This window comes from Nuphar pumila, chromosome 2 (assembly GCF_984573655.1).
Source record: "Nuphar pumila chromosome 2, dmNupPumi1.hap1.1, whole genome shotgun sequence".
NCBI lineage: Eukaryota > Viridiplantae > Streptophyta > Magnoliopsida > Nymphaeales > Nymphaeaceae > Nuphar > Nuphar pumila.
This window is the reverse complement of record NC_143250.1, coordinates 26,408,855-26,434,857: the sequence shown is the minus strand read 5'-3', so window position 1 is coordinate 26,434,857 and position 26,003 is coordinate 26,408,855. Positions and strand designations below refer to the sequence as shown.

Below are 26,003 nucleotides of genomic sequence, written 5' to 3'. Positions count from 1 at the left end.
GATTTAAGATATTGTTCTGATTCTTAATATCGATTTATATATTGATTCTTAATGTCTATTTTAAGCTATGAATAGGAATTTACATATCAAATTAAGATGTTTTTATTCTTAATATCGATTTATATGTTGAATCCTAATATCAATTTAAGATATTGTTTTGATTTTTAATATCGATTTCTATGCTAATTCTTAACATCGATTTTCAGATATTGATTCCTATATTGTGGCAATCGGAAAAGCATTGGGTCGTATATGCATTGGATGTACGAAAACAATAAATATGGTTATACAACTCCTTGGACTATAACATTGGTGTAGACCATGACATTGTGCATTTGGTAATTTTCTATCTATAAGATTATTGTATCTTCTACCGTGGCTAGAAATTTACACTCTTTTGCATAAACCACATGTTGGATTTTTCAGAGACATGTTGAGTGTCGACATTGGCCCGTGGAGGATTCACAGCGTCGAGGATGCTCCTTTACAAATTAATGGTGTCGATTGTGGCGTCTTTGTAATGAAGTATATTGAAACAATATACTATGGATGAGTACCAGAATTCACCGTTGTATGTTGTATACTTAAACATGTTTTATTATCCTATATTATTGCTGACTACATTTCTATATTGGTCTGACTATCGGTTTTTATTTTTTTAAGATGATATTCCTGGATTCCGCACAAAACTATGCAAAAAACTAATGGATTTTTCTAATTGTGATGGATACAAAACCTCAAACTGCAAGAATACCTAGAAAGCAACAAAAGACGCGAGGCCCCCACGAGTAAGAGGAAGTCATTTTAAACGTCTACATGTTCTCAAGGATAACGTGAAGAGGGTTACGTTCTACTGCTGAGAAAGAGAGAGCAATTTTTGGTTCAACATTCAATTTTCCGAACAAGAGAAATTTTTGTGTACAGACATTTGTAACATATTTTGTAGACTGTGTATACAAATTTTGTAAGACTTCAAAATTCACATTGATCCCTAAACCAATATTACGCACTAGCACATGTGTGTTGAATACGCAAATCGTCACTTTAAGTGCGCAAATCGTAACAATGTCAATTGCGCATGCACATGTTTCAAAATCATAATACAATATCTTAAAAATCGAAACATCTTACAAAATTATGCAACTGACACTTGTTAATATCGATTAGTAAACTATTATGCTGATATAGTGTCAATTTGTGAGATATTGTTTTGTTTGTTAATATCGATTAGTAAGCTATTATGGTGAATTGTCGTATATCAATTTGTAAGATATTATGTGTTTTCTAGTGTCGATTTGTGAGATATTGTTCTGTTTGTCAATATCGATTTGTAAGCTATTACGCTGAATTACAGTATATCGATTTATAAGATATTGTGTATTTTCGAATATCGATTTGGAAGATATTATGCTGAATTGTCGTAAATCAATTTGTAATATATCAAGCCAAAGAGAATTATGAGCTTTCTTAGAAATGGTCACTTTTAGGTCATTGATTGATGAAATAGGGAAAGGTTCATCAGCGGGTTCAATCTTTTGGCTTCTTAATGTCAGTCTGATTTGTAAGCTATTATGTGTTTTCTAGTATCAATGTGTGAGATATTGTTCTGTTTGTTAATATTGATTTATAAGCTATTACGCTGAATTGCGGTATATCGATTTGTAAGATATTATGTATTTTTGAATGTCGATTTGGTGATATTGTTTTGTTTATGAATATCGATTTGTAATATATTATGGTGATTTGTTGTATATTGATTTGGAAGATATTATACTGAATTGCCGTAAATTGATTTGTAAGATATCAAGCCAAAGAGAATTACAAGCTTTCTTAGAAATGGTCACTTTTAGCTCATTGATTGGTGAAATAGGGAAAGGTTCATCAACGGGTTCAATCTTTGGCTTCTTAATGTCAGTCTAATTACTGTTTTTGTCAAAACACCCTCTCTTCTCTCGAATAAATTAATGAGGCGAAACTGCATCCGCAACATGCCTTTTTTAGAATGAAGCTTCCCGATATAGTGTCAATTTGTTGATATTGTTCTGTTTGTTAATATCAACTTGTAATATTATGTTGAATTATCGTATATCGATTTGCAAGATATTATGTGTTTTCTAGTGTTGATTGTTAATATATTATTTTGTTTGTTAATATCGATTAGTAGGTTATCATGGTGAATTGTCGTGTATCGATTTGTAAGATATTATGCATAATTATTGTATGTCAACTTGTGAGATATTATGTGTTTTCTAGGGATGAGTTTTTTGATATTTGTAGTATAATTTCTATTATAGAATTACAACAATGAATTATAACATTACAACAAAGAATTATAGATTTACAACAAAGAATTATAGAATTATAAGAAAAAAATATCGATTTGAAACAATGAATTATAGAATTACAACAAAGAATTACAGAATGCTAAACATTACAACGATTCACACTAATGAAAGTTAAATGCTATAACTATTTTGTAGCTGAAGAATCCATACGTGATTCCTGTGTTGTGTTGCTCACTTTTGAATTGAACTGAGTCTGTCATTAAACAAAATAATATCAGGCACTATAATAAGTTCAACAAGAAATGTAAACATCATCTCAAAAATGTTACATACCAAAAACTTGTCAAACTTGTGCCATTGTTCCACTCAAAATGTTCAGGTGGATTGCAGGTTCCAACATTGTAATGCACGTCTGTAGGGTATTGCTGCATGTTGAAAATTATACAAGTTAGATATTGATAGGTTGTACATAATACAATTTACATGGAAAGCAATATACTGTATTACATACATGTTCATGTGAAGGGATTGATTGCTTAAGGGTTGGTTGTTTCTTAGACATTTTCTTGCAAACCAATTTCAGCGAACCCTTTGTCCTCCGACGACTGTGATCAGAGGTAGGTTTTCTTTTAATACCCTTCGCTAGGTGAATATTTTCATCATAATCTACAAGGTTTACCCCTGACTTGTCGAAGATGATGTTTACGCTTCGGCATAACTTCTTACAAAGGTTAAAGGAAGCATGCTTTTTACCTACGTTGTTCGATCCCGTTATCTTAGATTGGTCTTCATGAGTTGCAATGGACTCATGGTGAATTAACTGCATTTTTTCAAGCAATTCTCTTGACACTTTTTTCATACATACATAGTCTTCTTCACTTTTCGATGACAAATCTGCAACATGCATAAGTGGCCTACATAGTTATTGGTAACAGGAGGCTATGTGGTACTTCTCATCAATACCAGATGAACTGACATTATTTTTATCCAGTTGTTCAATCTTTGCTTGTCTCGTCCATCTTCGCATTATATATGACTTAAGTATTTCTTGTATCTTCTCTTGATTAAGTGCCTTTGACAACATAAAATACATTTGAATTCAAACATTTTGCATGTACATTCAACTGTTCCGTTGTCAACATTGTACATAACATGTGCTTGCCTTTTTGGATGCTCTTCGCCCTCCCACACAACATGGTATTTATGCATATTCCCATATTGCACACGTCCTTCTATGTTGCAATTCATGAACTGTATAACCTCCTTCTTAGTTCATTCAAATACAGTTAGTGTATACAGATCTGCAGGTAGCGTCAATATTTTTATGCCCAAAGTTACACGATGGGTGTTGAACCATTTCATATCTTGTTCAAGCTCATTCTGTCTAAGATTGTCTACAAATAATTCATACTGTTCCATGAAGCAAAACATTGTTAAACATGAATACAATTTTTTTTTCAGTGTGGTATGCATAGATTCAGTTGTTTGTGTGTTTATCATACCTGCACAAAAGTATTGTCTTTCATATGCCAATGCTCACTTCTCTTTATCTGCATATAAATGTTATAACCACACATAGTCTTCAAGGTCACATATCTGAATCATTTGCTCTCAATCAGACATAAAAGTGACATCGTTCATGCTCTCAAGTATACACTTTCTAAACATTTTATCTAACCCTGATTTCTGATTAAAAATGTGTCTTATGTTCTTTGTTGCATTTTGAAAGATATGCCACAAACATAGGCGATGGTGTGCATATGGCCATACATGAGACACTGCAGTTATAATTGCATGATCACCATCTGTAAGTACAACTTCAAGGTGCTTCCCATTCATTGCCTATGTAAATACTTTGAACAACCACTCAAAGGTTTCCTTGGTCTGGTCATACAAAAAAACGCCGCCTAATATGCAACTCCGTGAGTGATGGTTCATTCTGACAAACTGCGCAAATGACCATTGTTTCATATTAATCTTCACTGTCGTATAAAAAATAAGCACATCATTGAAGTATTCATAATCTACTCTTGACTTTGAATTTGCCCCAAACATATTCACAACATACCCATCTTCATCCAGTTGCATTGCATTAAAAAAACCAGGGTCATTGCTTGAATTCTTCTGTAGGTAATCAACCAAAGAACATATTCCTCCATTCTTCGTGTTGTCTGATCTCTTCTTTCTCAAATGGTTTCTTAGATCCATAGGTGTGAATGGTACATTCTCGCGATTACCATCTATGCGCGCACATAAATTGTATGTCTTTTTTGGTGCAATGTCGGCTCTATCAGCTATTTCAGCAACTGCAGCATGCACCTCGGTTACTTTACGATGTGACCTTAACATAGGAGTCATAAAAGAAGGGACTAATTCATGGTTATGATCATTGATTAAAGTACGGACTACATATTTCTCATTCGGAAGTCTTCTTAACACCATTCTCGCTGGACAACCATATCTTGAATCTGGTTTGCTCCTTGTTGGATTTCTACTTGACTTCTTCCAACCTTGCTTAGAACAAACATATGCCTTTCTCACCACGACACCCTGTGCATTTTTTGCCCAAGAATACCTTCTAACATTAAATCCAAGTTTTAACGCATAATCATTATAAAATTTGCATGCAGATTCCTCATTATTAAACTGCATTTCCTCTACGGGAACAAAGTCAAGTGTAATATCATGTAGACTTAAGGTGCCTACACCTTTTTCAAGTGCACTGTTATGATCGTCTACCTTATTATCAAATTGAATTTCGTCTGATGGAATATCATTATCGAATTGTATTTCGTCTGCTGAAATATTCAAGTCTAGAGTAAATCCAATGCCTGCACCCTTATTATCATGTGCATCAATAGTGCACATATTCACTTCTTCAGGTGCGTCGATAGTACGAATGTCCGTTGCTCCATGACTTTCCAGTGATTGAGACACATCATCTTCACTGCAACTAGTTGATATGCTCAACACTTTCATGAGCAAAACATCAATTTGTGTTAGCCAGCACATACGTTTGCAGTAATTCAGCAAAATATATTATAAATCAATAATAACAACAAAAACAATATCTCAAAAATCGACACTGAAAAACAAATAACATCCTACAAATTGATTTACGAAAATTTAACACAATATATTACAAATCGAGATTAACAAACAAAACAATATCTCACAAATCGATACTAAAAAACACATAATATCTTACAAATCAATATACGACAATTCAACATAATATATTACAAATCGATATTAACAAACAAAACAATATCTCACAAATCGACACTGAAAAATACATAACATCTTACAAATTGATATATGGAAATTCAACAAAATATATTACAAATTGAGATTTTCAACCAAAATAATATCTCATAAATGAATCTAGAAAATATATAATATCTTATAAATCCATATACAAAAAATCAATATAATATATTATAAATGGATATTATCAAGCAAAAAAAATATCTCACAAATCGACACTAGAAAACACATAATATATTACAAATTGATATATGACATTTCAATATAATATATTACAAATCGATATTAATAAACAAAAAAATATCTCACAAATCGATATACGTGTTACTACAACCACAATTTGCATTACATTAAATATACTGAGTGAATGGACAATACCAGATGAGGTAGAGGCCCTTGCTCGCATGTGTAACCAAGCATTCTTGTCAACAAGTCCCAACGTCTTACAAATGTCTTCAAGTTTTTAACCATTGAAACGATAAAATTTACATGCAATAACAAAACAACGCCTTAATGACACTCACAACGACATACATTATTCAACAATAGCATGATGACATGGAAAGATACTCACGATATGACCTTAATGGCACTTGTTGGAATGTTTGTGCGTCATTGCCTTTTTCCATACCGCCTAACAAAAATGAAGAAGAAGAGAAGACTGTAAAAAGAGATGGCCGACAAATCCCCTATGACGCCCACCAATGATCGAACTAGTCGTTCAATTTATAGTTATATCCACGAGGTAGGAACAAACCCAGAAAAGTTTTATATCTAACACAAGGCAGGAACGAGAAGGCGACCATGTGTTGTAACAAAAGCTAAAAACAAAGGCGGAACGTGCAAATCTATTTACGGAGAGCAGGAGGACATTTTCGCCCAACACATATCTATCTTACGAGTGGACATTTCTGTTATTTTATTATAAAGTCATCATGGGCAACATTGGCATATGAATTATCGCAGGTCCCAAAATATTCTTCCGTACACACTGGAACATGCAATTTGTGTTTTTGGGAGAACACACAACACCCTCTCACCTTAATTAGAGTTAGAAACCTGGGAGTGTACCTTCAGAGTAGAAAAAGAGAAACAAAAGATAAAAAATAAAATTAATTTATTAATTCAGTTTGTGCATGAATTGTTATTACTTTGGCATGATGCATTGTATCATATATGTTCTGAAAATATGAATACAACCATGATTGATTGTGTGATTGTAAATTATGTTTATTTTGATATATTGTGTTGCATGATTTAATCACTTATCTGAAAATATACAAATGCTTATCTTTTGTGATTGGAATATGTCCGTGTTTATGCATTTTGGTGTTTCCTACTAGGGCTATGGTTAATGTCCTACTTTTAATATTTCAGGTAATGAGTAAGCTGGAGGGTGATGCGGAGGCTTGAGGTGACGCCAAGAGAGTCACACTTCTTTAAGGTTGTTGAAAGGACTTGATATATTTTATTATTTCATCAAGTCTTATAAACTTTGATAATTGTTAAACTAATATTTGATTTGTTTTAATGCAAATGATTGTTTGATTCAGTTATTTTAGTCTTACATGTGTATGTTGGAAACTGTAACCTGCGCAAGGCTTGAATAGTGTTTAAAAAGAGTTTTCACTGTGTTATTGAAAATTGTGTAAAGGGATTTAAAAAAAAATCTAAATTTTTGGTTTAAAAAATTGTAGCGTTACACAACAAACATGTAAAGGTACAAAAATTTGCATGCTAAAAAATTATGCATGTCAACAAATATTTGTGGATCTCATTGAAAAGAATTTTGTCCAAGGATATTTGCAATCACTCTTCATGAAGATCATACAATATTTGTGAAAGTAGCACCATATTTGTGATCTTCGTATAAGAGTACGAAGGTTGAGGACATTGACAAACATTAATTATCAATGTCGCCATACATTTGTGAACCTCCTCGATGATCAATTACTTAAAAGAGATTCATGAAATAGCTTATTAATATCGTAATATACATGTGAAGGTAGTGCATTATTTGCAGAGATTGATTAGAGTGCGAAGGTCGATGACATTGACATATTAATATGTGAATGTTGTCACACATTTGAGAACCTTCTTGAAGATCAATTACTTGAAGAAGATTCACACCATAGCTTACGAATAATGTCTATATATGCAAAATTCATACGACATTTACAAAGGTACTCAAATTTCAGTTACAAAAGATTCACAAATTTAGTTATGCAAACTTCGGTTCGCAAAATCATAGTGTGAATGTACTTTTTAGTGAAAGGTTGAAAGATGGGACAATGTACCTATATATCATGCAAACCTCAAGCGATTCACTCCTGTGAAGGGTAAAAAGGTCTTAAAAAAGTTAGGCATTTGTGAATACGGAGATGAAGCAGATTTATGAAATTATAGTGTATTTCAAAAAATGTCATTTTTGTTATCATTTTTCTTTGTTTGTTTGCCTTACAAGATAGAGATGAAAACCAGCAGTTATGATTCCGATTTCAGATCGTCGCCGAGTCCTAACAATCAGTTTGAGAAGACGCAGGAAACTCTGCCACAACAACAAGAGTAAAAAGGTATTTTTACTTGCATCTTAACGTCTTCCACCGTTCAAGCGGTTATGTGAGAATTGTTTTGTTAAACAAGCCGGTTATTTGTAAATTCTAAAATTTTAGGCGTTATTTAAAATACTTTAAAAGTTAGGTGTCCTTTTGTAAATTATTCGTGAAAATTATTTTCCACGTGAGAGATTTTCACATGATGGGCTGAATTGGCTTTGCCAATTCCCCTCGACATCGTCTACCAGACAATGCCTTCTTCACAACGCTGAGAGAGAGAGAGAGAGAGAGATGCAGTTCTTCAGTGGGACGGAGACGCCGTCTCCGGCGACGAATCGGATGAGGTGCATGTACATATTCAATCGCAACGGGGTGTGCCTGCTCTACCGAGAATGGCAGAGACCTCTCAAGACCCTCAGCTCCCAGCAGGACCAGAAGCTCATGTTCGGGCTCCTCTTCTCCCTCAAATCCTTTACCGCCAAGATAGACCCCGTCAGGTACCCCCTCCGACCCTAAATTATCGATATGGGGATTTCTTTTCTTGGGTGCTTTTGACCTTCTGTTTGATGAATTAGAGGATGATCTTTAGGATTCCTTAGATTATCTTTCTCGAATGACTTTCATATGGTGTTCTTGTAGATTTCATACGTGTTTTGATTTATGATGTAGATGGTTTGTTTAGTTATGAAGAAAGGATCGTTTTTGGATACGTGGCAACTTTGCTCATATGACTGTTGGTTGTAATGAAGAGTTTTTTTGTGCATAGAATGTCTGTCGACTTCACTGCTTCTGCATTGTACCTAAAGTGTTCAAGATCGTTTGTGAAACCATTGTGAGGAAAATCAGAGTTGGGAATAATGCGATCAATTGAATGTTGATTGGTAATTTGAGATGGAAAATAATTTATTAAATACAGCAAGGTTTTCGGTAATCATCTGGATTAGAGGAAGGTTCCTGTTTCAGTTGTTAGGCATGTGTGATATGCTATGTTGCTTACGTTGGTTGAGATCTAACAAATTGCATACTGGAATTGATCCAAAAAATGTGCCCCCCCCATGGTTAGTGGTTGAGAACTTAGGCTCATTCTCGTGTATAGTTACTTCTCACTTTGGTTACAACTTCATATTTAAGTGGGTGTGCATCCGCCAACTTGCGTTGCCACTAAGAATCGGCCACTGCTTAGGAATGCTCAACAATCAAGATGGGAAAATTAAGTGGAATAGAGAAGCAGATCTAGAAGAGATAGACGGTAGGGCTGCAACATACCTCTCCTTGGCTATCAGTATTATTCTTAGAGGTCATTTTTTATGCAGCTCCGCTGCTGATGACTGTCATGTTTTATGCAGCTCCGCTGCTGATGACCATCCATCTCAACATTTCTCCACATCTCGAGAAATGCCAAGATGGGTGGCTGTCAATCAGGTCACTGCATGCCCACCATGCAGCGACACTGCATATAATGTCAATACTTATTCTTATGAAACATACCTCTCCTTGGCTATCTGTATTATTCTTATGAAGGCCTTTGTCAAACATCTCTTTTTTTCCTGTTATAACTGTTATTCATCTAAAAGATTTGGTAAAAAAGAGGGTACCCAAAACTTGGAGAGCATTGCAAAAATTTGATTAAAGTTTGGAGGAAGGGAAGAGAGATACAAGTTTGAGTTCTATCAAAGAAGCAGATATTGTAGGACATGGGAAAAAAAATTAAAAATCCCATTATATGTGGGAGTGTTACCCTAAGTAAATGCAAGCAAATTCGACAATGTTCTTGTCAACAATTTTCTGGAAATTTGCTCATGTCAAGTGCTAACAACATATGCAACCATCATCAATATTTTTTTAAGGATATATTTTTTTTCCTCTGAACCAAGAAAATGCAGACTTTTAGATCTTTACTGAAATGTCCCAATCTAAAAATGCTTTCTCTAATTGAGCTGTACTGCAGACTTCATGAAATGTCTCAATCTAAAAATGCTTTCTCTAATTGAGCTGTACTGCAGAGAACTAAAAATTGCAAACCAAGCATTGTGGGTGGACAAAAAATGTTCTGAAACTGGGAGATGTGGGTACTGTCAACATTAGTGGCAATTAAGGGGGAAAAAATTCATTCATCTTTTCTCAGATAACTACTTGGGCATCACGCATGCCTATGTGAAAATTGGCATCCAAATTGTGCTATGTTTTGGCCAGTCAGAGACTTGTAATGTATTGGATCCTGGCAAACTTGGTTTGTTTTATGGCCAGCTCATTATTATTGGGACATGTCATATTATATATAAAAGCTTAATGTACTTTCTGCTGTAATTTTTGTGATCTTCCTAATTTAAACAAAAAATAGATGAAAATAGTTTTTTTATGTAAAGGACCAGTGAAAAAGAAACCAATAACCAAACACATTATCGTGAGGAGATGAAATGAATTGGGTCATCGTGTGACAAATTGGCAATTTCATTAATGATGCCTACTGTCTGGCCAGAGGCATGCATCCTGGATGCTTCTTTCAGTCCTTTTTTAGCAACCAACCATCTTATGGAGCTTGGATTGGGTGCAATTTTCAACATCATATGATGTGTTTGGTTTGGCACTTAGTACGGTTTAAAGGAACTTGTTCATCTTTTAGGGTGTGCTTGAATTCAAGTGAATTCTTAGGAATGAGAATTCACACCTCTCAAAGACTGGTTTCTCTTGTTTGGATGTCATTACTGTTTTAAGAAAAGGAATTCTAAAATTCTAGAATTCCCTAATTAGAGTTCACACCTCCTTAGGTGGGAACACTAATTCTCAATCCATCAAGAGAGGGCTCCTTCCTCTCTCGTTCTCCCACTCCCAATTAACCCCTCCCTCCCTTCCTCTCTCCTCTTCCTCCTCCATTTCCCCCCCTTTCTCCACCTCTACCGCCTCCTCCACCTCCTCCCTTCTTACGCCTCTTCCTCCTCTTCTCGTCTTCCTCCACCTCATCCATCCCTCCTCCTCCTCCACTTTAATCTCTTCTCTTCTAGAAGATAAAAACCCTAAAACCTTAATTTTATATTTATGTCATTTGGAAAAAAATTAATGCCCCAAATTCTAAAAGAAATCATAGATTTATGCTAAATAAAAAAGAACAAATAAAACCCCCCAAATCAAGCATTCATTATTCATACCTAATTCTAATTGAAAAGAAAAACACAAAAACCTTTAAAAACCTAATTAAACATTCATTTTATTTAAAAAAATAACTAAATAAAAAAGCTAAACCCTAACAATACATTATTCCTATTAAAAAAATAAAACCCCTAAAATCAAAACCTTTAAAATCATGACCCTATCAAGCATTAAAAAAAAATTGGAAAGAAGAAGAGGAAGGAGACCCAACCACCAGGGTCAGGGGCATGCCGGAGAGGCCGCTGAATAGCGGATGGCCAGAAGCAATCCAACAAAGTTTTAGGAGAGAGAGAGGACATTAGGGCAGGGCCAGGGCCAAGGGCATCGACACTGCCACTAGTGCCGCCGAAGTGCAGGCCTCCAAGGGGATTCACCAGGGAGCACGAGAGAGCGAGAGAGGATTTAGGGTTGGGGTTAGAGGGGGAGAGGCGTGGGTCGGTGGTCCAAGTGTGCACACTCTGACCTATCCTTATAGATGTGAGGGTGGGCACTGTCCACCCTAACAGGAATCCCCTATTGGGAAAGTTTTCGGGTCAAGGTGGGCAGGTGCCCACCCTGGCTTGAACGTGGCTTTGCCCTTGTGTTTAGGATCCATTCATAGGATCCAATTTATTTTCAGAAATGACCCAATCCATTTTCACCCCTACACACCAGTGTATGTGTATAGTAGGTGGTAGCCTACCACCCATCTGGCCTACCATTAGTGGATGCATTGTCGGCGTCATCGTGCATGCGATGGATGCTCAGCGATCTTGTAAAAAAGACTATAGTGATGCACTCGCTAAAGGCCCTTTTTATGTAATAATGGACATACACAATGAATGGTGTGCACGTGTCCATTGCAGGTTAGCCAGAAAGTGGTAGGCAGCTACCACTTTTTCTATATATATATATATATAGATATATAGGGTTCATTTGTTCATGTCGACATTACCTATAATTTAATTTTTTAGGTTGACCTTTGACCGTTGACCTAGTCTTGGTTGAACTTGACCCTTTCAGGGTCATTTTAGACCATTTTTGGTGCCCCTCTTTATATAACCGTTTGGCCCTTTATGCTTGGCCGTTTTGGTCAGCCATAGGCCATAGTGGTTGGCTGTTTTGGGCCCCTTAAAGGCCTTTTATGGCCTTTATTGTGGTTGGGAGGCTGGGGCCTATATAAACCCCAGTCATCTCCCATTTCACTCTTCCCTCACCACTCTTGTCTCTCTCTTGAACTCTCCTCTCCATGAGCTTTGCTCTCTCTCTCTCTCTCCTTTTTTGGAGTCGTTGTTTGGATCCAAGATTCAATTGCAGTTCAGATCTAATCTTAAGATCCAGATCTGATTGCAATTCAAATCCAATGTTGAGATCCAGATTCGATTGTAGTTCAGATCCAATTCTAAGTTCCATATTTGGTTGTTGTTTAGATTCAGATCCAATTATTGGTCGGACTCATACCATATCTGAACCTAGGATTCATACCCAATTCGAGCCTAGATCTTTTTATTCTAGTAAAGAGGTTGTTCAAGATGGTTCATGTTGAGGTTATTGGTCTCATCAAATGCAGGGCGTGGGCCAATTTTTAACGAGTAGGCGAAAACTCGGTTGTATTCTGGGAGTATAGCTGCACGAGTACTCATTGCACCGAGGACTTGATCTTAAGTGGGGCAACTATCATTTGAAAGATAGTGCGTGCGCGCGTGCCTCTGAACGTACCTGGTTCAAGCTTAGTTGCCAACTAAATATTGCTTTAATTTAGTGGATGAGGCAACTAAGCTTGAACCAGGTACGTTCGGAGGCATGCGTGTGCACGCGCTATCTTTCAAACGATAGTTGCCCCACTTAGGATCATGTCCTCAAGGCAATGGCTACTTGTGCAACTATGCTCCTAGGATGCAATTGAGCTTTGGCCTACTCGCGAAAAATCGGCCCATGCCCTGCATTGGGTGATACCGATAACTTCAACACGAACCATCTTGAATAACCTCTTGACTAGGATAAAACAATCTAACCTCGAATTGGGTATGAATCCTAGGTTCAGATATGGTATGGATTTAGAGTCTTAGACTACAAGTGAGTATAGGTATCTAAACAACTACCAGATCTGGATCTCAGAATTGGATCTAAACTACAATCGAATCTGGATCTCAGAATTGGATCCGAATTGCAATTAGACCTGGATCTCAAGATTAGATCCGAACTGCAATCGAATCTTGGGTCCAAACAACAACTCCGAAAAAGGAGAAAGAGAGAGAGTGCAAAACTCGTGGAGAGGAGAGCTCAAGAGAGAGTGGTGAGGGAAGAGTGAAATGGGAGATGAGTGGGGTTTATATAGGCCCGCCTCCCAACCACAATGAAGGCCACAAAAGGCCTTTAAGAGGCCCAAAACAGCCAGCCACTATGGCCTATGCCCGACCAAAACGGCCAGGCATAAAGGGCCAAACGGTTATATAAAGAGGGACACAAAAAATGGTCTAAAATGACCTAGGAAGGGTCAAGTTCAACCAAGACTAGGTCAACAGTCAAAGGTCAACCTGCAATGGACATGATCCAAGTGTTGATTTCTAGTAAATCAATCATGCTGATCACATCTATGGGTCAGAATTTCAAAAAAAACACATCGGAAATCCAATAACATGTTTCATTTAGCATCGTGCCCATTTTGTAGCTTTCCATTTCCCTATATATATATATCTTTTCATTTGACTATTAATTCAAATCTAATTAGATTGGATCTAGTTAAATTTAATAATGTATAGATTCAGATTAACTGATTATGATCAGTTTACATTCCTGCTAGTATACCTTCTTTTCTTGGCTACCCTATTCCAAAAGAATAAAAACTCTCATATCAATTCCATGATAAAATAAAAAATTATTATGAATTCCTCAAAGAAAAGGAATGAGTACGTTAAAAGTATCCAAGCGCTAGAAATCTTGAGATTGAGAATTCTCTTTCTTGATCATTCTCTAGATTGAGAATTCACTTTTCCATGAGAATTCTCCTCCAAAGTATCCAAATGCACCCTTAGATTTTTTGGATTATCCTTTTAGGATATAAAGCTGCCCATTAGATGCCAAATTCCAATATACACTGTTTCTGTAAAGACAAGATCTGCAAAGCAGTTGAAATCTTCATTCGACAAAGATTATCAGTCGATTTTAGTTATTTCATCTTTTGACTTCTGGACTGTGTGGATACCAAGTTTTATATGATGCATTTATTTTCATGCAGTGTCCTTTAGACTCTTTTTTAAATTAAAACGTGTTTCATATCTTCTCAACATGTTCTGAACAGTGCAGATAAGGGAAATCTTGGGGTTCCACAGTTACCAGGACAAGGTTGCTCTTTTCATAGCTTTTGTACGAACACTTACAAGCTAAGCTTTATGGAAACCCCGTCTGGAATTAAGGTTCAAGAACTTTGAGTCTTCTGTTTTAGCATGTTAGCATGAAATACTTGTCTTTTTGCGTGTGGTATGTTAAAATTACCATTACATGAAATACGTCTTTTGCATGTTATGTGGCAAACTTATCTTTAAGAATGGTTGCAGTTTATAGGTTATTTAATTATTATGCTGAACCAATGAGAAATTGATTTTTGATACGTGCAACAAAACAAAGTTGTCATGAGCAAATGTTTTTATATGATTTTGTTTTGTAATAGATTAAAAAAAACCATGTAATCTTTTTTTCCTAGAACACCTAAATTTTTTAAAATTTTAAGGATCTATCTAAGCTTTAGTAAGTTATTCAAGTGTGTACTTCTGCCAAGACAACTCAGGTTATTAGTAACTCATCCCAATCTCATCCCGAGAATCCAATTCTTGTTACAATCTTTGCTGGACAAGTGAATAACGTTGAAGTTTGGTGAAAAATACTTAAATACTTCATCTGTACTATGTAGTCAAAAGCCCCTACTACGCACCAACTAGTCCGCCTAGTTGGTCTAGGCGGAAGTAAAACACCTAGGCTTTGCAATTCCTAGGTGGGTACCTTAAAAGGTACCAATTTTGCCGACTAGGCACCGACTAAGGCGCCTAGTCGCACTAAGCTGCCTCTGCCTAGGCACGAGAGCGGTTTAGTCATTTATCATTCTTATATATATTTTGTTATTTTTTTGTATATATATATATAATTATATATATGTCCGTGTGTTTGTGTGATTTGTTATGTGAAATCATGAAAACATTCTTAGTTATTATATTTATATATGTGTGTGTGTTTGTGCTACTTTGCTTTTGAGATTTTTTGTGTGAAACATTGAAAGCATGCACAATTAATTTTAATTGATTATGTTTTTTTATATGTGTGTATTACTTTGTTTTTTGTAGATAGCAAAAACGAATAGAAGAATAAGAAACGAGAGAGAGAGAGAGAGAGAGAGAGAGAGAGAGAGAGAGAGAGAGAGAGAGAGAGAGAGAGAGAGAGAGAGACGTTAATCACTTAATTAAGTCTAATCTCCTTTAGTTTAAATAGAGATTAGCCAAAAGAATAAATTTATATTTGGGTCCTTCATTATTCATAAAATATCAAATCCAACCTTAAGAATAAATAAACTCTAAAGAAGTCACTTATCTTAACACTCCCCCTCGAGCTGGAGCATAGATATCAATCATGCTCGGCTTGCCGCAACATTTAGAGAAACTGGACCTGGCAAGAGGCTTTGTAAAATATCTGCAACTTGATCCTCAGAGATTACATGCTTGGTAGAGATATGTCCAACTTGAACCATATCTCGTATGTAGTGGCAGTCAACTTCAATATGATTTGTTCTCTCATGAAATACTAGATTATTGGCTATATATGTGGCTGCCTTTTTATCACACATCATCACCATATGAGATGAAACCTTTACTCGAAGATCTGTCAGCACAGTTCGAACCCACATCAATTTAGCTGCGGTTTGGGCCATAGTCCTATATTTTGATTCAACACTTGACTTAGCAACAACGGTTTGCTTCTTGCTCCTCCAAGAAATTAAGTTACCTCCCATAAATACACAGAATCCTGTGGTAGACTTCTTATCCTCTACAGATCCGACATAATCAGCATCAGAGTAAGCAACTACATCCAGAGAGCCTCCTTTCTTGAATAATAATCATTTTCCAGGAGAAGATTTCAAGTACCTGAGTATCATCATTGCAGCATTCTAGTGTACCTCAGCCGGTTTGTCCATGAATTGGCTAACCTTGCTTACAACCAAAGCAATATCAGGTCTAGCCACCGTCACATATAGTAACTTTCCTACCAATGAGCGATAGCTCTTGCTATCAACAGGTTTTGACCTCTCATCCAATAAATGAACTTTGTGATCCATTGAAATATTTGCTGGTTTAGTTCCCAACATTTCTGTCTCTTTTAGTAAATCAAGAACATACTTTCGTTAAGACAAAACCACGCCCTCACAGCTCCTGGCCACTTCTATGCCCAAAAAGTATCTAAGGGAACCGATCTTTTGTAACAAAATGTTTTTGAAGATGAGCCTTCGTAGCTGCAATATCTTTCATGTTGTCTCCTGTAAGTATGATGTCATTCACATATACCATATAACTACTATGCCTGAGTTAGTTTTCTTAATAAATAATGTGTGGTCTGACGTTGACTTATTAAAACCAAACTTTGACATCATCTTAAACAACTTTTGAAACCATGCACGAGGACTTTGCTTTAGACCATATATCGTCTTTCTTAATCTGCACACCTTCTGACACTCTCCCTCAACCTCGAACGCAGAAGGTTGTTGCATGTAGACTGTCTTAGACAGATCTCCATATAGGAATGCATTTTTCACATCTAACTGACATAAACTCTATCCATAGTGAACGACTACAGAAAAAACAAGACGAATGGTGCCCATCCGTGCTACTGGAGAAATTGTCTCAAAAAAATCAATGCCATATGTCTGAGTATAACCTTTTGCTACTAACCTGGCCTTGTACCTCTCAATTGAACCATCTGAGTTGTACTTAATGGAATATACCCATTTGCATCCAACAATGTCCGCATCCAATGGAGGATCAACGAGGTCCCATTTCTATTGAGACAATAAAGCTTCCATTTCATCTTGCATAGCCTGCTTCCACCTGCTATCGAGTACTGCCTTTTGATAACTCAGACGAATAGTTTCAGCAGATAAAGCTGAAATAAATGCTTTCATCTGATTACCAATTCTGTCATCTAACACAAATTGAGACATAGGATATAAGGTACATTATCGTTTCTCTTTTCGCAGAGCGATTGGCCTGTTATTATCAACAAGAATGCCAATGCTATCAGGAGCACTTACCTCAGGAGAAGAAGAAGGTGGAGGTACTGGAGGAGGTGGAGCTCTATGCACATACACCAATGGAGGATTGTGAAACCGTGAGGTAGGTGGAGTTGGATTCAGTAATGAGGGCACTGATTCCAAGGGAAAAGGAGGAACAGGAAGTGGAAAAGAGTCATCTAGATCAACTTGCATCCTAGCACCAGTACTGGAATAATATGGAAGAGACTCCAAGAAGGATACATCTGCACTGACATACTCTCGACGAGAAATCAGATCATAACAACGATACCCCTTTTGATTTTTGGGATAGCCTATAAAAATACACTTAGTGGCTTGAGTTGCTAATTTATCACGGTCAGGTCCAAGTCTGTGCACAAAATACCTTGGGCGAAAGAGAGAAGAGAGATACATTAGGATACAAGATTTGCAAAGGAATTTGGTCTTCCACGGATGATGAAGGCATGCGGTTGATCAAATAGCAAGCTGTGGTAACTGCATCACCCTAATATGAAGCAAGAACATTGGATTGGATCATAAGGGTGCGGGCTACATCAAGGAGATGCCTGTGTTTTCGCTCAGCCACCCCATTTTGTTGGGAAGTATAGGCATATGTGGTTTGAGGTTGAATGCCATGGTCTCGATAAAATTGCAACAATTCTTTGGTTTTAAACTCAAGGGCATTATCAGTGCGGATAATCTTGACAACAGACTCAAACTGATATTTTATTTCAATAACCAATGATTTGAGGATACTCGGAATTTCAGATCTTTCTTTTATTAAGAACACCCAAGATAACTTAGAAAAATCATCGACAATAACAAGATAATAACGACATTGGGTCCTGGTAGGAATATTAATAGGACCCCATACATCAGCATGAAGAAGTTCAAAGACTTATGACTCGATTGACTCTAAGTAGAAGGAAACAAACTCCTATGATGCATGCCCAACTGACATGCTTCACACTGGAATGATGTAGTAGACAAAATTTGAGGAGTGACACGATGAAGCTTCGACAATGAAGGGTGTCCGAGACGACGATGCCATTGAACAGGACTAGAAGAGTAATCGACTGCAGCATAAATATTTCTCACTGGGTGATGTAGATAGTAGACTCCATTTTCTTCATAGCCTCAACCAATCTTCTTCCCCGTCAGCAAATCCTGAAAATGACAGCACACATGATCAAATATCACTCTACAATTTAGCTCTTTAGTAAGGCAATTAACTGAGAGTAAACTTTGAGGAAATAAAGGAGCATGAAGGATATTGTTCAACTGCAGGGAAGAGGATATAGAAACATTTTCTTGACCAACAACAGGAAAGGAACTCCCATAAGCTAAAGAGATACTCCGATGTGCAGTAATAGCCTTTAACTCTGAATTTTTTTGAAAGTTTCCACATAGATGTCTAGATGCACCAGAATCAATAATCCACTTACTATCATGGGAAGACAGGTTGTCTCCTCTTGAGTAGGTCACATCAGCTATAGGAGAAGAGGAACTTGAAGGACGATGTGCAACCAACTCATCATATTCAGCACGACCAAGAGTAATAGAATCACTAGGGGAATCAGTTTCATTCTCTACCTCTAGTTTTATAACATTCGCTTTTGGAACATTTGGCTTCAACGGAGGAAAGGTAGACCGTCCATGTTTATCCCAACAATGATCTTCTAAATGTACATTGGAGTTTACCTCTACCTCCCATACCTCTTCCACGACCTTTTCCTCTAACATTCAGAGTATTTCCTCGTCCATAATCAGATGGAACAACTAAAGCAGATGACTGAGTTGCAGGTTGAGATTGTGAAAGAGAGATGGCAAATCTACTCAACCGATTGTATGCATCAGCAAGAGTAGGAACATCAAACCCAGTCAACATTTGAACTTTAGCAACTGAGAACTCTGAAGATATGCCTGTGAGGAACCGAGCAACCATAGTCTGTTCTTGATAATCCTTTTGTTTTGAGCAACACAGAGGCCTATGGGCATTAAGTCTCTCAAAGGCTGCCTTAACAGAGGCATAGTACTGGGCCAAGGTCTGATCCCCTTGCTGCAAATTATATATCTCTTGTTCAATTTGGAGAATTGGACTCATATTAGTCTCTTGAGAGTACGTATCTCGAAGATTGTCCCACGTCTGTTTAGCAGTTGTGTAATAAATCAGGCCATCAACAATATGAGGTTCAATGCTATTCATGATCCACGACATAACAATGTCATTATCTTCTTCCCAAGTATTGTATTTTCTTGTTTTATCATTTGGTTCAGATTCCAACAGTTAATGTTTTCTACGATGTCCAGACACCGACATCATAAACGTTCTGGACCACCTTGCATAATTTGTTTCATTTAATTTCACGGAAGAACCATATGAGAAAGGATTGGCGAAGGCTTTATATTCCTCAATAACCTCATTCTTGTAATCAGATTTTGGAACTTCACCCATAATGAATAACAATTAACTCAGGATTCACAACCAATATCGCTGCTACAATAGACTTCCACGTGCACCAAAAAGGAAATTCTATCACAGTTTGTAAATCTGGTCGACTACCAGCAATAGAGTCGTTCAAATCTACTCTCTCGATCCACTAAGAGATCAAATCTGAGTTCTCCCAGAACTTACGATCTGCAGGTCCACAACGGTGTTTAATCCTCACCACGACACCCAGAACTGTGATCAGATCTGAACAATCCAGAACATACGATCAGATCTGAAAAAAAAAATTCCCATTATGCAGATCCACGACTATATAATGTATTTAATCTTCACCACACCCAGATCTGATCACCTGTGATCAGATCTGAGCAATCCAGAACATAGGATCAGATCTAAAAAAAAAAATTCAGTATGCGGATCCACGACTATATACTATATTTAATCTTCACCATGACGCCAAAAAAAAAATGACTGTCAAATCTGACCGTCACCCAACCCACTTCACGACATCATCACAACACCCGTACCTGTACCCACCAGATCTGGTCGATAGAAACACATGGTTTCATCACGACATTTAGATCTAATTACAGATTTGAGTCATGACTCTGTCAGACTACAGATCTGTTATCAGATTTGTCCCACTCGGTTCCTCAAAAATAAAACCCGACACACCTTGGATCTGATGCCCTTCACGCGAGCTTTGGCACAGAACCCGAAATCACGCTCCCAAGGTCGATGGCTTTGATACCATGTAGATAGCAAAAACGAATAGAAGAATGAGAGAGAGAGAGAGAGAGAGAGAGAGAGAGAGAGAGAGAGAGAGAGAGAGAGAGAGAGAGAGAGAGACGTCAATGACTTAATTAGGTCTAATTTCCTTTAGTTTAAATAGAGATTAGCCAAAAGAATAAATTTACATTTGGGTCCTTCATTATTCATAAAATATCAAATCCAACCTTAAGAATAAATAAACTATAAAGAAGTCACTTATCTTTACATTTTTGATGAATTTTTCTATAAAAGCCTGAAAGCATGTTTAGTATTATGAATTATGTAATATGTTATTTATATATGTATGTGTTATTGTGCTTCTGTGAAAGGTTGAAAGCATATTTTGTTGATTATACTGAATATGTTATGAATAATTGAATAGTAATGAAAACATTTTATTAGTAAAAGAATTAAACATAGTTTTTATGTATATTTTGTGCACTTTTTTATATTTTAATTGGGGTACCGACTAGGCCTGCCTAGTCCTCGACTAGTTTTTTAGGAGTCTACCGACTAGGCACCGCCTAACACTTTTGACTACATACACATACACGCGTGTGCTCATACACACATAAATGCATGCATGACATGGTTTTACCTAATGCTAGACTAAATGGTCCGCAAAAAGAGCTATATGCTCTCAATCATTAGCCAACAGATAGAGTTAAAAAATCAAGAAGAAACTGTATTAGTTAAATCTTTATTTGAATTGGAAGATTTAAGGTGTGAATACTGAATACCAAGTTTCAGGCAGAAGGGGCCAGGTTAAGACCTGGCTGAGATCTTCCCAAAGTCACAAATGAACCAAGTGGGTCTTAAAATGATTTTGTGCCCAGATCAGAGTTACCAGAAACTCCATAAGAGAGTGGGAAACGTGTTTCCTGGGAAACCGTTTTGGAAACGGGAAACACTGTTTCCAAAACGTTTGGGAAACACCAAAAAATTCATGGGATGGAAAACCATTTCCCAAGCTATGGGAAACCGTTTCCCAAGTATTTCTCTTTGGTGGGATACATCTTTTATTTTTTTTGTTTCATTAATTTATATATTACTTTTTCTTAAATGTTTCCCATGCATTTCCCAGTCATTTCCCGGTTCGTTTCCCAAATCGTTTCCTGTTTCCCATTTCACATGCTCCTGAAAAACCTTGTTTCCCGTTTCTGTTTCCCGTTTCAGTTTCCCTTTCCAGCAACCTGGCCCAGACACAACCTAAAGCATGATATACCTTCAGGGCCCACTGGCCCACTGGTCCAGTAGGCTTGTTAGCTCTCAGAATATGCTTGCACCAGTAATTAGATTGGAAAAAATTGTGCCAAAATGCGAATAAAGAAATCAGTAGTTTGTTCATGTTATTCAGGACGAGTTATATGTTACTGCTAAGGCTTGAATTGCATGATAATGCGACTTAACAACAATTTGGCACACAAATGGAGACTTATCCCTTGGGGTTACCATCTTAAGCCTAATGTGGACATTCACTGGTTGATATGAAATGGCTTTTTCAGTGTTGGTTGGCAGTCACTAACATTGGGTTTCATGTTAAAAATATATGTTAAATAGGTAGCCTTTTTCCTATTTGATGTTAATAGAAATAGTCAAAGCTTCATGTGCTCTTTGGTTATGTTTGTGTTTTGGCTAATGCCATCTTCCTTGTGTATTTAGTGTGACATAGAAGGTTTGCTTTGTTTGATAACCAAAACTGGTCATTGTGATATACCTGTGTGCATGCAAGAACGTCTTCCTTTTACTTAATCCTTTGTTTTTCTTCTGCTGACAAATGGGCATAATTTTAGTTATGATTCTATTCATGACTGGATACTGGTACATGTGATAACCAAGGCTTCTGTAATTACATCTGAGGAAAGGAATACTCTGTTGCATTATTAACACATTAAGTCTGATTTGGCTGCTTCTATTGAAAGTAATGTTTAATTTGCAATTATTATTCAGGATTTGGAATGTGGTTGCTTATTGTTTTTGAACCTTGACCACTGAGAGTCAAGTCTCAAGCTTATTTTAACTTCAACTTTTTCATATAATCACAAAACCATGAAGATCTGGAGATCTTCATATTTGTCAGAATTGGTAGGCAGAACGCCATTGGTGAACTAGTTATTTCTTATTTATTTGTTTACTTTTTTCTTCCAAGCCTGACCACGTCCTTGTTCATATGACAGATCATTTTGGTTACTGATCCCAAGACAGGTGATCTTCGTGAGGCCTTAAGGAACATCTACAATCTTTATGTTGAATACGTAGTTAAGAATCCACTCTGTATTCCAGGAAATCCCATCAGGTAGTTCAGATGATAATTTGTACCACTGATGAAATGTAAACCTAGACATGCTGTAGATGCTTTTCCAGTGCATGCACTTACAGCTAATTACTGTTTACTTTCTGTACATATAGAAGAGAATGATGCATGTAGGATTGTTATGGAAGGTCTTCATGTTCTCATCATTTGACATTCACAGTCATAAGTAACCCCAAACATGCAAGAGTTCTCAAGTTGCAAGAGTGAGTTCATGTACTTTTCTAGAAAATGTGTGCTTGATAAGACAACTTCTGTTCTCTAATTTAAATATTATCCTGGTTTTGATTATTTCATCCATTTTCTATTACCATATTACATCCTGTTGTTGCTTGGCTTTTCTTAATACTTTCTTTTGTTTTAATATTTCTTTAGTAAGTTTTGAAGTAATAACTGAGGATTATGCATATTCTATTTGAAAATGCATCCTTTGAAAATTTTAGGGTAATTATGCTTGGTTCTTTGGAATTAAAGCTTTATCTCGTGTGGTGAAAATAACTTCAACAGCGTTTCTCGCTTGTGATTTTAATCTAAATACACAAGGAGAAAGTTTCATGAAACTTAATGTACTGTGCACAAACACATGCACATGCACACACCCACACAGGTCTACCTTGAGCATATGGGAATCCCTATGGTGCCTGCCAAACCATGATGAAGTGACCTGCAACTCCTGACCCATGGCTAAGGTATAAAAATATAAAAGACTAATATGAAACTATTAGCAGAAAGAGCACAGTGCCATAAAAATACCGAAACACAGACTGCCTGGTACTAAACCTGAAGAGACAATTATTACCAGCAGAATACTGCCACATTGTACACACTTCAGAAATTCGTGATAGATTTTTCATGTTTCCAGACTATTGCTGAAGTGTACAATGTGGCAGTATTCTGCTGGTAATAAGTGCTTTGGCCGTAGTTAGAAACAGTTTTAAGAAGATGGTAAATCATAAGCCTACAGATACTGCCATAAAATGTCAAATCTTTAAACCTGTATTCTGGTCCAAATTTGGAGACCAGTCAGATTGAACACAAGAAGCGGATTTAGAGTTCTCTTAGGAGCAACATGACAGTTCTGTACAGATGTGAACATTAGGAAGAACAAACAGATAGTCATGTTTGCAAACTAGAGGTCCAAAAACTTGGTATTTGGACCAATTTTCTTCTAATAAGACTGTTTATAAGACTGTACGGAGTTGAAAGGAAACTTGCTATTTCTCACAAGATTTTATTTTATTTTATGTAACTTTGTACCACGTCCAAGAGTTTTTTGGCATCTCTAATTTATATTTTGGTAAAAGCTATGCATGCCATTTAGTTACTTCCAACTCGATGCTTCATGAAAATAAAACATGAGAAAAATGAGAAGTTGATGTTGCCGCCAGTTTTCTTCCAATTACTGTCTCAAATAAGTAATTTGAGTCTTTTCGTTATTGCCAATCATGATTGCATATGTGAATTATTTTTGAACAATGAGGAAACAAACTGTTGTGTTTCAGGTCTGACTTGTTCAACACATCGCTGGACCAATACGTGAGGAATTTGGCATAAGGTATTGTGAGTGCATATACCAATCCGGTACATCAAGTAGCTAGCTGATGAAAAATGACGAGCAGGTCCTTGGTGTGGTTTGATTCTTGACAGTGAAACCTATAATGCAAACTGTGATCAAAGCGCTCTCATGAATATTGTCCAAGCAGTATTCCGCATCGTATTCGTACAATTCCTAATTTTTTCTTTTCTCTTTTCATTTTTGAGTGTCATTTTTTGGCAGGTCAGTGTGAAGATCCAACGGCAGCTAACGTGTCTACACAGCTTCAGAGAGAACATCATACTGGATCATATTCTCTTTTGTGAACCATAATGTGATTGACTAAAGAAAGAAAAAGGCCTCTGCTTGATTGTTTTTTTTTAAGGAGCTTGATTGCGTTTTTGATGAATGGTGTTTATCATGTTTGTTAGGTAAAATCGGAAATACAATTAAAATTGTAGAAATGAAATGGACATCCATTGTCATTCCATGTTTTAATAGCTCTTTTTGTGTGTACTCATCATCTCGACTGACTGAGCCCCCATAGTTATTAGATACTTCAGATTTAACCATTCATGCTAAGTCTTAGTGATGACTTTTTATATAGAATTCTTCACGTTACGTCTTGGACAAACTTGGGGCAGGGTGGGTCATTGTGGTCTAACAACCCAGTCAGGGATGAACATGTCAGGCTAGGGATGGGCTCATTGTGCCCGAGGGGAGGCCTGATCGGCCAGTGCCACTGCTTTGGTCTAGGCCTGTGTCTTTATCAGGTCAAGACCCAACAACCGGGCTCATGTATATGTGTTGTGATGTTGAGCCTGGGTCCCATTGGAAAAATGGTTTACAACCAAGCGCAGCCCGATCTACTGTTTGGGTCAGACTAGCCCTTTTGCTTTCTTTCTTTTCTTTTTTGATGAAAAATGCTGGGGAAGAGGTCCCCCATTGAAGAAACTATTTACAAACTATACAAATATACAAAGAATTACAGAAAAAAAGAAAAACTCAACAGGACATGCCCCTGTATGCAATGCAAGCTCAATTGCTTAAGGTATCCCACTCGTTGGGCATATCAGCCAACCAAAACTCCTCCCTACCCTTGAGGGGGAAAAGGAGCAGGAAGCCAGAAGAAGCAAGCACTCGCATTTCACCAATGATTTGTGTAACAAAAAATGAATGAATTGTACACAAAAAAAATAATGTGTTTCCTGGAATGCCTTAAAATTTTCAAAGTCTGCCCAATGTCTGAATTCACAAATTTTTGGTTGTAAAAGGATCTTTTTTACCCTTTGCATTTCTTCAATATACAAACTTTCAAATATCCAAATATGTGAATTTTCTTTCACAAGCAAATTTCTTCATAAATATGTAAAATTTCTTTCAAATAGGCGAAATTTTTCTTAAATATGAGAATATGTGAATTTCTTCCTAAAA

General features: G+C 36.7%; 1 protein-coding gene across 1 annotated transcript; it reads left to right on the top strand.

Moving 5' to 3' along the window:
• Nucleotides 1-8,356: 8,356 nt before the first annotated feature.
• LOC149845074 (uncharacterized) lies at nt 8,357-25,038 on the top strand. The gene is made up of 5 exons (XM_089997450.1): nt 8,357-8,604; nt 14,535-14,649; nt 22,902-23,020; nt 24,538-24,590; nt 24,813-25,038. Exons 1-4 carry the CDS (start codon nt 8,399-8,401, stop codon nt 24,587-24,589), a joined length of 492 nt encoding a protein of 163 aa, XP_089853576.1. The 5' UTR covers nt 8,357-8,398; the 3' UTR covers nt 24,590; nt 24,813-25,038.
• The last annotated feature ends 965 nt before the right edge of the window (nt 25,039-26,003 follow it).